This window comes from Takifugu rubripes, chromosome 8 (genome assembly GCF_901000725.2).
Source record: "Takifugu rubripes chromosome 8, fTakRub1.2, whole genome shotgun sequence".
NCBI lineage: Eukaryota > Metazoa > Chordata > Actinopteri > Tetraodontiformes > Tetraodontidae > Takifugu > Takifugu rubripes.
The window spans coordinates 11,480,414-11,494,263 of NC_042292.1; the positions used below are offsets into that span (position 1 = coordinate 11,480,414).

Here is a 13,850-nt window from a genome sequence, read left to right on the forward strand (position 1 = left end):
TGTGGATTTTCATTAGCTGTTCTTCAGCGTGGTTGTTGTTAATCTTGAGCATCCTCTTGAGCAGTAGCTTCTATAAAAGTGCACCGCACGGCAAAGACTCAGCTGTGCCTTTATTTGTACCGAGTTAAGTAATACAGGTTGTTGAAGCGCAAAGCATCCTTCATTTTAATTGTTGACTTAAGTTTTACCATCAAATCATTTCATTCTATGGTCATAAATGTCATACTAGCATGGCTGGATCCTGGCAGTGCTGACATGGGTGATTGCCGAGCGAGCTACCTGCTGAAGAAACCACCAGCTTAAACCCCTGCAATTGCATTGCATACTGTCATTTCCCCATCTTCTACACTAAAGAAAAACATGAACGATACAAAAAAAAAAAAAAAAAATCAGAGACCACTACCAATCCCTAAAATTTTCTAAATCACAAAACCAAAAAAATATGCTTTGATTTACTGAGCAAGGCCACTTCAGTTCTAAATCAAAGCTGTCATCCATTAATTTGTGGCCAGGGGACACAGAAAATAATCTTAGGTAATTGAAGTAAATACCTGGACGAATGTTGAATGAAAAATTACAAAAAAGGTACTAGAATCAATTACAATAGATTCTAACTTAGCATTGTGTCTTTTCAGGGGCTGGTGTGGGTTTGCCTTATGCTGCCTTTTGTTGGTCAAAGCTAGCAAGAAGTGTACAAGTATCATTATCCTCAGTGGTGTTTTGCCCTGCACCCCTCCTTGTTATGTAGCCGCCCCCCACCTAGGGTGCATGCTTCCCCCCAGTTTGAACAGCACTGACATATGGTATGCTCTATATGTTGTTGTTGAAAATGATTTCCATGGGTATACTCTGTGTACCACACATTCCATTGCACCCGTTTGCATACAGGACAGGTTTCAGACGTCCGTCTTAGCCAAATCACAGGTTCGATGTCTTCTTCCTGATTCTCAGCCCCCTGATGAATTCTGGGTTGTGCCAGCTTAGTCTGGAGCAGATGGCTTGGCTCAGTTTGCCAACACAAAGGATGACACAGCGGCACGCCAAACAGGCAGCCATAGACCTGCCCATGCCAAACACAAACACATTGTACCGACACATGAGAGTCATAAGCACCAAGTCTGTGAAACAGACTTTGAAACAATACAACTGACTTTCCTGGCATGATGATAAGACTGTAAGAAAGGGTTCGACAAAAAAGATTAGCTAAACCCTGACACACACTGCACAAGCTGATAGATGAGCACCCACAATGCACTCCCCATCAGATAAAGCCAGTGAACTCCACCCAGCAGACAATAAAAATACATTCCCTCCTATACAGGACTTACCAAGGCATGTAACAGCACTGACATTTGCGCTCTGTACCCCCTCCGTCCGTTGCAGAGGATGGCCTGTGTTCGGGAGGTTAATGACTGTTTGCTCCTCTCAACCTTCACGCTTGATTACTGCAGCTAAATGGTATCTCCAGGTAACTCCAGGGCAGTCTGACCCTTCCAGTTATAAGTCTTGAGTGATGTGAAGTGCTGGCCAGATTTAGTAGAAAAGCATGTGTCCCTATCAGTGCATTCTTCTTGTTGTACTCAGTTGTATTGTTTCAAAACTTGTAATTCACATCCATCCATTTTGTGAAGGAGAAATTACTTTTCCACAATCTTGTTTTTCCATTTCTTTCTTTAGACAAGATGCTGCCGAGGCGGCAGCACTTAATCCTTTATTTTATCCTCGGTTAGAATTCTGTGCTTGGACCAGCTAAAGCAAGGCTGACCATTGCCCTATAGGGTCACAGCGAGCACTTGGTCTATTATTCTTACATCTTATATACCTCCCTGTACTCACTGGACTTGGTGCAGGCTCTGCACCCATGTGGGTATCAATTCTTCTGATCACTAAACCTTATTTCATCTCATCTGAGACTCCAGGGTATCTGGTCCACAACCTTTTGAAGTTCCACAATACGACTATCTTTTACCACTTTTCACTCGACTTTTGGCAAGAGGAGGGGGTACGTGCTGACAGGTCGGTAGCTCATTGCATGGGTACCATACAATTACAAACACCTAAGTAGCCAGTTCTCCTTTCCTCCAGATTCATGTCTTTGGACTGTGTGGGAAGGCCAGAGCACCTGGTGCAAACCCACAAGGGATGGAAGGACTTGGAAACTCCAAGAAAAGCCCCTGGTCTCCTGGGGATTCAAAGCCGGTACTGTGAGGCAACGTTGCAAACTACACCCCAAGTTGCAAACTACTTAGTCTCTAAAAATAGATAAATGGCATAAAATAAAAGCAGTTTTATTTGATTTTAGAGATTTTATGGAGATTAAAAATGATAACAGTAATCTTGTTATGGCCTCCCAAAAGGGTAATGTCTGCCTCTACCGAACCAACTGAGCAGGCCCTGTTATTTTCTTGCATCTGATAACCAAAAAATAAGGGACAAACCCCTACGGTGGGGTTCTCCACACTGGGGGTTGATTCCAGATGACGGGGCACTGGGGAGTCACTGCACCATGCACCATTTTTCATTTATTCAATTTGTGTTGAAGTAAAACACATTGCACTGCATTCCATGGATGAAAGGTGCTATAAAAATAGATAAAGCTTGAGATTTCTTAAAACCCTGCATGAATGGAGGACATCAACACCCAAAGCCACAATTTCATGATGTGGAAAAAAATTAAATTGGGTTCATAAACTTTCTCGATGATATGATTTGTTCTGCGAGCATTTAGCATACAAAATAACTGAGACTGAGTCAGACAGATCCTGGCAAGACAGAAATGGTACTTCTTTAAGTGCTTTCACTGATTCATAAGCCAATATCCTGCATCGTTTGATGTCAAGTTGCAACACATTTGCTGAACAAAACTATTGCCTAAATCCAGTTAATACTTTTGATTGTCAAAAGAAACAACAATTGGTAGCTGCTGGACTAAAAACAGCTTAAAATTAGCATAAGGGGCAAACTGAAAATAATTTACATTTCCTCACAAAATACTACTTGCAGTTATCTGCACGATAAAGAGAGTAGTTTTATTTATTTTAGTCTTTGGTAAATTGAGGGGGTTATTTATTTTGAGGGGGGGGGTTGGACACAACTGCTTCCTACAATCTACAGACCTGCACCACCTCCCACGTGGTTGGTGAAAATTGAATTTGTGGCAAGGAAAAAAAAAACAACCAAGGAGCTCAGACACCCAGGGGCACCTTTTTATGATTCATGACTGGTAACTGTGTTAACTGCCTTCATTGACTTTCAGATTCGGGAGAGTTTTGTTTAAAAATGAGACAAACAATGGCTAAATTGGAAAGAATTTTCTGCTGAGCCACAGAGGGCAAATACCGGGTATACATATACAACAGTATAGTTGCCTTGGTTTTATCTTACTGCTCAGTCTTTCCCATACTTAATTAAGGGGTGACAATGCAGTATGCTCAAAAAGTTACAGCGTACACTCGTAAATGAGGAAACATTACTTTGTGACTGCTAAGAGGGGGAAAAAACAGTAACCAAAATTAACCTTTTTTTTTTTTTTAAATGTAGCAAAGCGACAGTTTTTAAAAAAAGGGTACCAGGATTAACACGGTTAAAATCGCGAGACACCAAATTTACTTTGTTCTTTGCAGTTTTTGAGATAAGCTCACTTTGATGATAACGCTTCTTGGCTTTTATCTTTGATATCTTTTTTTTTTGTAACTCAAAGGAATTCAGACCTATCATTGCAGATCAGATGAAAGGCTCTCTCTCCATCTCTCCCTTTCCCGCTGCACATGAACATACACACGTCGCAGCTAATATGAATACATACAAGGCTGATTCACGTGGAAAGAATTCAAGTGATATTATCCTCCACTTCTGGCAGATAATTGAGGGACCTGCTAACGAGACAGCCCAACAGTCACATGTGACATGCTAACGCAACAGCACTCCCCTGGCAACATCCAAAACAGCACCCACACAGTATTACATGATGGGGAGGGAGGGAGAGGGGGAAAGAGAGAGAGAGGGGGTACAATTTGAGAGAGGACTGATTAGGTAAGAAGAGAAAGGCAGGGGATCGAAGGGATTATGACCTCTATGTCATTATTACCTAATTAATTCTGACCCTTCAGTGTCAATTACAGAGATAAGCTATCTCCTATGTTCCGTTGTTCTTTGTTTCCCATTTGCCGCTCTCTGTGTCTCTCTCTGTTACAGCCTCTGTTTTAGAGCGTGTGAGCCAGCCGATTGACTCCGAGGGACAAAACCTGTCATTCCCACATCCTGTCCGCAACCTTTTCCTTTGGATAAACCTACTTCTTACTTCCTCTCATCTCAGGAAACAAGTTCAAATGCCAGCGATTCAAATGACCACATTTCCCAGCATGCTAGGGTAAGATCAAGGCAGGGACCCAGTGGGAGCCATCAGTTCTACAGAGAAGTATGGGTCCAGACAGCTCCTGGCTACCTCCAGTCTGCTCGTTACAGCCCCTGTAATGAGACAATATCTAACCTGTCGGTGGTGCCACACTTCACAAAAGGAAACAGAGTGATGGTGGACTGAGGCTATACCACCTACCATCCAACACAAAAAAAGGACAAATATCTTTAAAGCTACTCCGGTTTTATAAATTTATCAAGAAAATGCCACACGAAACTCCTTATAAGCTGACATTATGTATGACAGTAGACTATTTTTAGGCAGTAAAACATATTTTTAAATGTGCACTGTATGAAGCCTCACTAGTACGTAACTCTTGATAGTATTGAACTTGTTAAGTACAGAGAGATACGCAGTGCCTTTATGTTGTCCGTCACCGAGCTGCGACCAGCATTAACATAAATCTGCTTACTTTTATCAAACGGCGTCCCTCAGCATTGGGGTCGTGCTGATCGCAGATCTGAGGCATTATGGTAATGAGATTCTCCTCTTTTGGCTCGTTGCATCACATTTAGCCTGAAGTTTCGAAGGATAAAATGAGCATTAACTCAAAGATGACCATCCTCCAATGGAGCAATAAATTGCCTTCAAATACAGGGGTAAAAAAAAATCCCAATCCAAGCATCTGATTGCCCCCAAAACTTTAATACATGCTGAAACTTCACAAACCGCATGGCGTTGTGCATATCGAAGATCTACTTCTAAAATAGGCTCTGATGAAATGGAGCCATGACAAACTCATTAATGGGCGACATCTGTGAGACGCTGAGGAAACACTGAGTTGAAGGAAAGTGAAAGTTAGTCAGGCTGGGAAGTGTATCCGCCCTGTATAAAATGGCATGACAACTGACAGCTCTGAACAAGTGTAGCCTGATGTGTTTAAAGAGACAGACACAGCAGTTAGCCGATAGCACTATTCTGTATACATCAGTCCAGCCATGTGTGTGCACGATGCTCAACTATCCCAACATATCCAACATAACTGTCCTCAGTTTGATGGAGCACACATTTGATTCCTAATGTGTGGGACATATGTTTATTCCGCTCCTCTTTCTGTCCACCAGGGGGCTCTACCCATATCCCATATTGTCTAGGTTTAGGTTACACTCTCTACTTTTAAGACTAAAACACTTCTAACTAACCCATAGCTATAGCAACTATTTTAGACATACTAATGTGTATTAGTAAGACAGCGATATCCAACCTTCAGCTCTTGCCTTAGTTATGCTGATATAGACCTAGACTTTTATGATACAGAAACATGATCCACTGACAGGTTGCTCTTATCTAATTGGCTCTTGGTCTTCCTTTCTTCAGTTTGTAAATCATTGTTTGATATCATTCACACATCTTTCTTGCATAGTTTTGTCTCTTTCTATCCATCTACAGGTATTACTGCACCAATAGTTACACACTGACCTATTGACCAGCCAGTTTTTGTTCAGCATCTTCAGTATAACTAATGCATTGGATGTCTGATGCATCTGTCCATCCTTCTTATCTTTCTGTACCCCCAAACCTACCTCCTCTTCTCCCCTTCCTTTACTCAGCTGAAGGATAAAGAGTGCCCTCATATGAGCCCAGCCCTGCTCAAGGTTTCCTCCTGTTAAAAGGGAGCTTCTTGCCACCGTTTATGTTTTTGGGTCAGGATCTGGGTTTCTTGAAAGGGTCCAGGGACACCAAAAGAGATGCAAGAAAGAAAAATTCTTTGACCCAGATGAAAGGGAAAAAAAACACAAACAAAACATAGTGCTGATTCTCAAATGTCTTTCTCACAGGTAACAACTGGTAGTATTATATTGGCATGCTGCATGACCTGTGGGTACTCTACCTAGTAAAATTACAGCAAAACCTACAAGAAACACAAAACAAATTTTATTGTCCACTTTACACTCCAAAAGTTGTCAACTAAACAGCATTCAGAGAACTGCTTTTCTGACTGATCACATGTCGCCTACATATTGTAAATCACTACAACCTGCTCTGGGACTCAATTCTTGTTTAATGAAAATGATTAACGCTGTAAGGTTATTACCACCTAATGTAAACCAAGCGCCTTCACACCATGTTAAAAGGAAAAATTGTGCCAAAGCCTGCTGGGTTTTGTAACAGCACACAAGGGTTTCCTACTAGAGGGCTGTACAAAATGCAATATAGACAACAGCTTTGTTTACTAATAAAGTTCAATTCAACACAGGTACTTTCGAAGTCCATTACATTTAAAATTGTTTCTATGTGCTTCACAGAAACTCAGTCTAACCTCCAAACAAGCAACAGTGGTAGGGAATGTTAGGAAGAAACCTTGAGCAGTACCAGGCACATTGGCGGGGACTCTCCTGCTGATGGAGAAGGAGAAGAGGAGGAGATAGGACAGGAGGAAGGACAGGAGGAAGGACAGTAAGAGCAGAAGAACAGACTGACTTCGACATGACTACAAAAATATGCATTCTACTAGTAACATGAAGACATTATGACTAGGTGGGCCCACTTTAAAGGAATGTTTGAGGGTTAAGACATGTTGATGTTAGAACTGGGTTTAGTTAGTTGGGATGGTTAGGGTAGGGAGCTGGGTAGTATAAAATATCTAGAAAAGTCCTCATAAAGATAGAAGTACAAGAGTGTTTCTGCAATCGTCTGAGCACTTGCAGGTGGACATGCAGAGGGTTATGACATTAACAGATGTAATTCTCTTGCCCTCATCAACTAGCCATAAGAAAAAGGTGCTCCTTCCTGCTGAAAGGTCAAAGGTCACTGCAATGACTCAGTCTTGAGCACCTCATAGTCCCAAGGTAATGAGATCAAAAGCCAATAACCTGTCATTAGGTGAAATGTTCCAGAAGAGCTGTAGCAATGATGCCAAAACTGCGTAGCAAATTACAGTACACGGGAGAATCAACGTATCACGTCATCACAGCATGGGTGTAGGCTGTGCTGCAGACACAAAACACCTGACAGTGAGATCCCTCTGAATCAGGCGCTTTACTGTTTCTGACAAGACTTTACTCGCATTCAAAAGCAATTTCGCCTCAAAGCGAGCAACTCAAAACATCACTTTGTTATTTGTCCTGTGCAATGAAACCGCTTTGAAGTTCAGTTACACACCCATGCTCATTTTCTTTTATTAATAATAATAATAATAATAATAATTTTGTCTTAGATTATCAAAATCATTTCAGATGTCTATTCCTCCCGCTGGTTTCTTTTCTGTGATGTCTGGAGAAATATCTCTCCACTGGTTACAGTGAGTCCAAACTGAAGCCGATTGGCTAATAAGACTAGAGAGCCTGAACACGCCAGATCTGTCACTGTACTTAATTTACAATTTTATGGAACATGAAATGAATGTTTACAAGTTCAATGCTTCACTTCTTTAACAGCAAAGATTGTGTGCAACTAACTGAATCAATCAATAACAGACAAAGAAACTGAATTTAGAAGAGCATTTTTAAAATCATTATTGTGACAAAATGTCAATGAATCAAACTGGACTGTGACCTGTCCATACCAAGTCTGTGCTGTAGCTTGAGAGGTTGTACGTGTGATATAAGTCATTTCAGATAATGACACTTTTAAGCCATTACTCTGTAGGAAATTGTCCTTCCCTCTTCATTCTTAGCAAAATAAGTCAGATAAGGCCCGTTTCATTGACTTATCCTGCTGGATTCCATTCAGTTCACGCACAGAGCAATAACCAAGTAAATAAATGACTAAGCTGCATTTTTAATAGTTTGATGAATGACTGCACGTGTGAAACATGGTCTGTCAGTTAATGGCGTATTTTAAATTCAGTTGAGAACATCTGAACAGACCGTACAGGAAAACGCTGCAGGGAGAATTCACTATTTATTTCGTTGCTACGCTACTGACACCTAGTGTCCATTGTTTATATTATCACGTTCTATTACCTCATTTTATCACGTTCTATTATCTCAGTCCAGAACCTGAAGGAATGCACTGCCTGCAAACTGGGGACTTTGCTGGCACTCCAATAAAACTACATTCAAACATATTTCGGGGAAAAAACGCGAGTAACCTACAGAAAACTATAACAAACAAATGAAGACATTTGTCAACACGCAAGCAAAAGCTTTTCTCCACTTATGTCACAGCAGTAGCAACACTTACCTGCCGAGTGGTTGTTTCTGTAATAACACTGTGCAATCATTCCTTCAGCATGGGGCGAGAAAGTGGGGAAAATGCGCTTGTGCTTGAGGGAACAAGCCTGCAGGTGACGCGGTCTGGGAGTGGACAATCAATTGGCTTTCTGGGGTGAATGGGGGGGAATTACAGGTCGTCCCGTCAAATCAAGCAGCACCTGCGTGCAGCCGAGCGGCGCCGAGGCGCACCGGCACGAAATGGAAACAGGAATATCCGAAAAGGGGGCGCCAGGCCGCCCTTTTCTGAATTTGTGTTGGGAGAAGACGAGGGCGAGAAAAGTAACGCAGGACTTTGCGTGCGAGGCTACCTCTACGTATTTTTCGTAGGGAATGCAACTCGGAAGATGAGACACGCAGCATACACACCGTAATTCTCGGACTATAAGTCGCTAATTTTTCACACGCTTCGAAGCCTGCGGGCTCTATAACGTTGCGTCTACTTTAAATATGTTTACTGGATCACCGGGGGGTCGTCTCGAGTGGTTGACGCAAAAGTGAGGCGGACAGGTGGGAAAGACTATGCGCCGAAGAAGACACTATTTGATTGAGTCATTACGTGCATCACACACGCTCATTGTGGAAATCACACGCAGAAATGGATATGACGTAGCTTTCAAGTTAAAGGCAATCTGGCCGTCAAAGAAGGAAATAGAGCTATCAATGAATCGATGGCGTGACGTTGGAGGCGGCACTTGAAAACATTTTTGAAGACTGGGTGAATACACAAAGTGCAGACAGCCAAAGTTTTATTACCTTCCAGATCCGGCTGAAAGCAAAAACTGCCGCTTTTCAGGCAGTTTTTTTAAGCGTGTCATAAATTCAAATTTAAAAAATTCTGTGTAAATATCTCACGTAAACTTGCAGCTTATATTAAAGTTATGCTTTATACATGTACAACATTTATTTTCTTTTAAAATTTAGCAGGTGCGGCTTCTATTCAGATGCCTTCAATCCGGAAATTACGGTATGTTCAAAAAGTGTGGTTTGGGGTGTGTGTGCATGGTGCGTCAACATGAGATACAGCAGGTACATATTTGTTTTAGGCAGAAAAATGGAATAGAACCACTTACTGAGACTACAGTCTATCCTGATACAATCTGGCGGGAGAGAAAGCGAAATGGTGAGATCAAGAAAGAAGGAAGAAGAGGAAAGAAAGAAAGAGACAGTTTTACATCCTTCAAAGTACATTCTGCAGACAACCAAACATTTCTCTGAGGCCACCATCCGGGGACAGGCTCTGAGTCAGGATCACCCTTTTTCCACTCCACAGAAGAGCAGCAGAAGGCAAGACCCGCATCGATGTCATAAGGTTCTGTCATATGGTCACTAAATATGCAAATTTAATTTACACAGGCTACAGATCTAAAATACACAGCAGGTTTGGTTCTCTTTTTTTTGCATATTCTGTTGTATAAAGCTTAGAATAAAATCCAAAAAGCATGATTAAAGAGAGAGGTAGAGCCTATTTTAGCTGAGAAGCTGTCAAGCGGCTCAAATCATTTGACTGGCGGCCGCCCTTGCAAACTCCCAATTCTCGTCTCTTTGCTGGAAATTTCAGTTCGGTTTGCCTCCTGCGACGATCTGGGCCCAAGAAACCCGACTGTTTGAGTGACAAGAAAGGGTGATCTGCACATCCCAGCCACCCCACGCCTGTTGCACACACGCGGCGAGAGAAGAGGAGCCTGTTGTTTTGGAGTTTCATTTTTGCGTCCTGCAAAAGTCGAAGGTTTGACTTCCGAACGAATGACGGCATCGATTTCGGAATGAAATCTCCTTGACATTGACCAGTTTACACATGAGTTGCATGTTACAAACTGATTTTTCGGGGCAATTAAAAAGAGCTACACATAGAAACCATAATTTCTCGTTAGTTTTGAAAAAAATTGATGGTGATTTAGCTCCATCTTGCGGCCGAAAAATGTGTGCAAGCGGCAGTTTGGTTGGGTTGTGGTCTCTCGAGCTGTCAACCGCTACAGAATAGTGGAAACAAACAGCCAGGGACCGGCTACACTCACTCAGATAATGATCTAATGAGAAATACCAATGGGCTGCATCCTTCGAAATGGGAAAATCGTACTGATTTTATTAAGAGATGACATAGAATATTGACAAATTATCAACGATATTTTTTTAATAAATGCAGTTGAGGTGTAACCTGCCAAATCCAATCTTTCCCATAGCGATGACCAAGATTGGTTTTAATAATCAGATTAAGGGCGAACGGACATTGAGCGTTCCCTGTTGATTAAGGGTTAATTAAACGTCTTATGTTTGCAACCCTGATTTGGCTGGGTAATTGTTTTGAGCTGCGAGAACAGAGATTTCAATTTCCTGTGGTCCGGGAAAGGTGTGCACGCTCGCTTGAAAGGTGTGAGCCGGTCTCTGCAACTGTTCGCTCCGAGGGCCGCAGACATACAGGCCATTGAAGGGATGAAAAGCTCCATCGTCTGAGTCTCGGCCAGGTGGGAGACATGATTGACAGAAACGAGGGAGAGGGAGAAGGAGAACAAAAGGAAAAGGAATGAAGAGAGATGGCTTAGTTTGCCTGTTGCACTGCCTCGGTTGATATTCCAGCTCTACTTCTTTGTTCACAGCTGGTGCTTTAAAGGATCCAAAAGCACTCGTGGATTTTTATTTTTATTTTTTTTAGCAAATTTGCTTCTCTAATGACCCATATTTCAAAGAGTACTCCAAATCTGGGAACTGCCAAGACCTGTTGATCTGTTTGTTTTCAAAAACCTGTCTATTTCTACACTAGCTAGTTGTGATAGATTGAGGATTAGAGCAGCTTGATAACAGGAGTAAAACACAGATTGTGACATCAAGAAAGATGTTTTGATAATTGTTTTTGTCATTTTCCCTCCAATTTTCTGAGGCCCTACGAGCACCACCTGCACCATCTCAAGGGCCCACAAAATCACTGCGTTAAAAGATTTAAGGAGTTACAATAGTAGTATTTGCAAAGTAAATTACAAAATATAATTATAGAGTAAATTTGCTCCATTCATCTAACAAAGCGTGATCTTAGATTGCATTATAGAGCTTTTTTTCATTTTCAACTCTTCTATAATGGATTACGGTGACGTTACTCACCAGCCCTTCATCAAAGATAGTGAAAAAGGTGAACCTTTAGAGGCAGCAGAGCAAAGCCGACTCCTAAAGGCAGGTTAGCACAGAGAGGCTCAGACACAGGCCAAAGAGATGCTGAGAGATGGAGCTTTTGAAGAGCATAGGATGACATCAGGACAAGAAAAGGATGAATGCAGAGAGAGGATGGAGAAACTGGGGTCAAAAAATGCACAGGAGTCTATTCCTGAAATCCTTATTCCTGCAGCAATCGTGAGGTGACGTTTCTACATTTTTACCCTGTTTTTCTGTTTGCACAGCTTTGGTTTTCAAATACATGTGCAACATAACATCCAAATGAGCTATAAATTTAGAAGCTTTCCCCCCAAAAAAACATCAAAACACCTCTCGCTACAGAGAAAGGAGATGGATCATTCACAAGGTCAGCGGGGGTACAACCAGAATGAACCACAGCCTACCGAGGTTTACAGTCAACTTGATGCGACCTCCATCCAGCTCCAGTCGCAGGGTGTCCGCCGACTCCTTGGAGGTGGTGGCCATCAGCAGGCCATACGCCCGCTGGGACATGAAGCGCAGCGACAAGTCCTCGGCCTCTGTGTGCATGGTGACCGGCATGATGATCTTGAGGTACATGCTGCCGTCATAACTCAGCACCGTCGCCTCTGGATGGAGGTGTGAAGGAGGGGACAGAATGGGTGAGGAGGTAGAGAGGTAGAGCGGATGTGCTGAGGCAGATTCAGTATGACAGTACGGTATCCCCGCAACAAGTATATCTGTCTCAAGAAAGGCAGCTCAGCCATCGGCACTGCACTTCCTTTTTTTTGTGGCTGTCCTTGGAGGTCGAAACTTGGATTTATTATAAAGGGAGCATGAGATGTATAACAGTAAAGATGTTTTTTATACGACAACCTAGGTTTTCAGCAGATGAATGTACAGTTGCATAATTACAAGTAAACACAACGATATGGCAAAACTCAAATAAAATAAATAAATAACCTTTTGAATAAACACTTAAAAAAAGAAGTGCCTCTTGTGTAAATGAATAATATATGTTCGGGCTCATAAAGATATTCCACAATTTTATTAGGAGAGAGAGGGAGCAGCCTGATTCCCAGAAAGTTCCGCTAGATGGCAGCAGAACACCACCCAAACAGGCATCAACGGCTGTCCAAAAGACAAACAGTTGAAACATCACCCTTTAAACCAGAGACATTTCTATCTCCGCCTTGATTTAAGCTTCCCTGCATCCCTCATTACCTTTCTTGCCTCACAAAATCCGGTACCATCACGGCTCACTAACCCCCCACAGGCATGCAAACACACACCGTGAAGCGAGGCGCATGCAGCTAATCTGAATAAATCTGATGCATGCGGCAGATGTGAGGTGGATGTTAGGTCTAATATACTGGAATCGAAGTCGTACTGGGCTATAGCTGCTTGGTGGAAGGACAGTTGTTCTCCTGCTCAACTTTGTTAAATAAGATGTACAGTGTTAGCAATTTAGCCTATCTTCTGTGCATGCCTTCAAGAGTTGCACATTCTACATGCTATAAAAAATATTGTTTGATAATATGATGTTAGTTAAATAAAACAATTCAATTTCAAGACAATTTTAGGTTTTTATTGACTGGAATTTCATAGTTGTATAGCATGAATTTTATGCTGCCCAGTGATGCCGCATGTCGGCCAGTTAATTTGTTGTGGGAGCATCCTTGGATGCATATATCAAATGTTTTCTGTGATTAATATTTAAAGGAATTAACTTACCTATCTCACAGTTGGAGCCCAGGTATCCTGTGCCAGTGCAGTCGCAAATGTAGCGGTTCCAGCCCTCTTTGCACAACCCCCCATTGGCACAGGGGGTGCTGCTGCAGCGCTTCTGCAGCTCCCGGGTGCAGAAGCTACTCACACCGATGGCACTCTGGATCTCGGCCAGGCGCCGGACATCTCGGCTCTTGCCGTCAATGAAGAGGTCGCGCACGCAGCCCACGTAGCCGTAGTTGAGCAGTGCCGTCCAGACCTCCGGTGGCAGGATGAGGTCGGACTTCAGCTCCGGCAGGCCGCCCAGGTACATGTCGCTGTCGAGGTCCAGGATCTCGCTGCCTTCGGGGGAATTGAAGGGTATGCTACGACTGTTGACTGAGATGGAGCCTGAAACCCACATAAAAGGCCCTAAATCAACCAGAAAC

At 42.5% G+C, this 13,850-nt stretch overlaps 1 protein-coding gene and 2 long non-coding RNA genes across 15 annotated transcripts in view; 1 reads left to right on the plus strand and 2 right to left on the minus strand.

Moving 5' to 3' along the window:
• Positions 1 to 13,850, minus strand: part of nrxn2b (neurexin 2b) — a 457,955-nt gene that overhangs the window by 237,620 nt on the left and 206,485 nt on the right. For 9 of the 12 annotated variants that reach the window (XM_029839775.1, XM_029839769.1, XM_029839766.1 and 6 more), the window contains 3 exons: positions 13,429 to 13,812; positions 12,120 to 12,323; positions 9,645 to 9,671 (listed from right to left, as the gene is read on the minus strand). In XM_029839775.1, coding sequence (XP_029695635.1) covers positions 9,645 to 9,671; positions 12,120 to 12,323; positions 13,429 to 13,812 — 615 coding nt within the window. The remainder of the gene's footprint in view (positions 1 to 9,644; positions 9,672 to 12,119; positions 12,324 to 13,428; positions 13,813 to 13,850) is intronic. The other 3 variants (XM_029839776.1, XM_029839774.1, XM_029839768.1) reach the window with 1 other exon arrangement.
• Positions 4,392 to 8,703, minus strand: LOC115250622 (uncharacterized). The gene is made up of 3 exons (XR_003889189.1): positions 8,543 to 8,703; positions 4,830 to 4,933; positions 4,392 to 4,467 (listed from the first exon to the last, which is right to left on the minus strand). It is a non-coding gene; the product is annotated as an uncharacterized lncRNA (long non-coding RNA).
• LOC105416822 (uncharacterized) lies at positions 8,725 to 12,125 on the plus strand. Of its 2 annotated transcripts, none has more exons than XR_003889187.1 (4): positions 8,725 to 9,081; positions 9,496 to 9,538; positions 9,618 to 9,883; positions 10,133 to 12,125. It is a non-coding gene; the product is annotated as an uncharacterized lncRNA (long non-coding RNA). The 2 variants fall into 2 exon arrangements; XR_003889188.1 differs by having other exon boundaries at positions 9,499 to 9,538.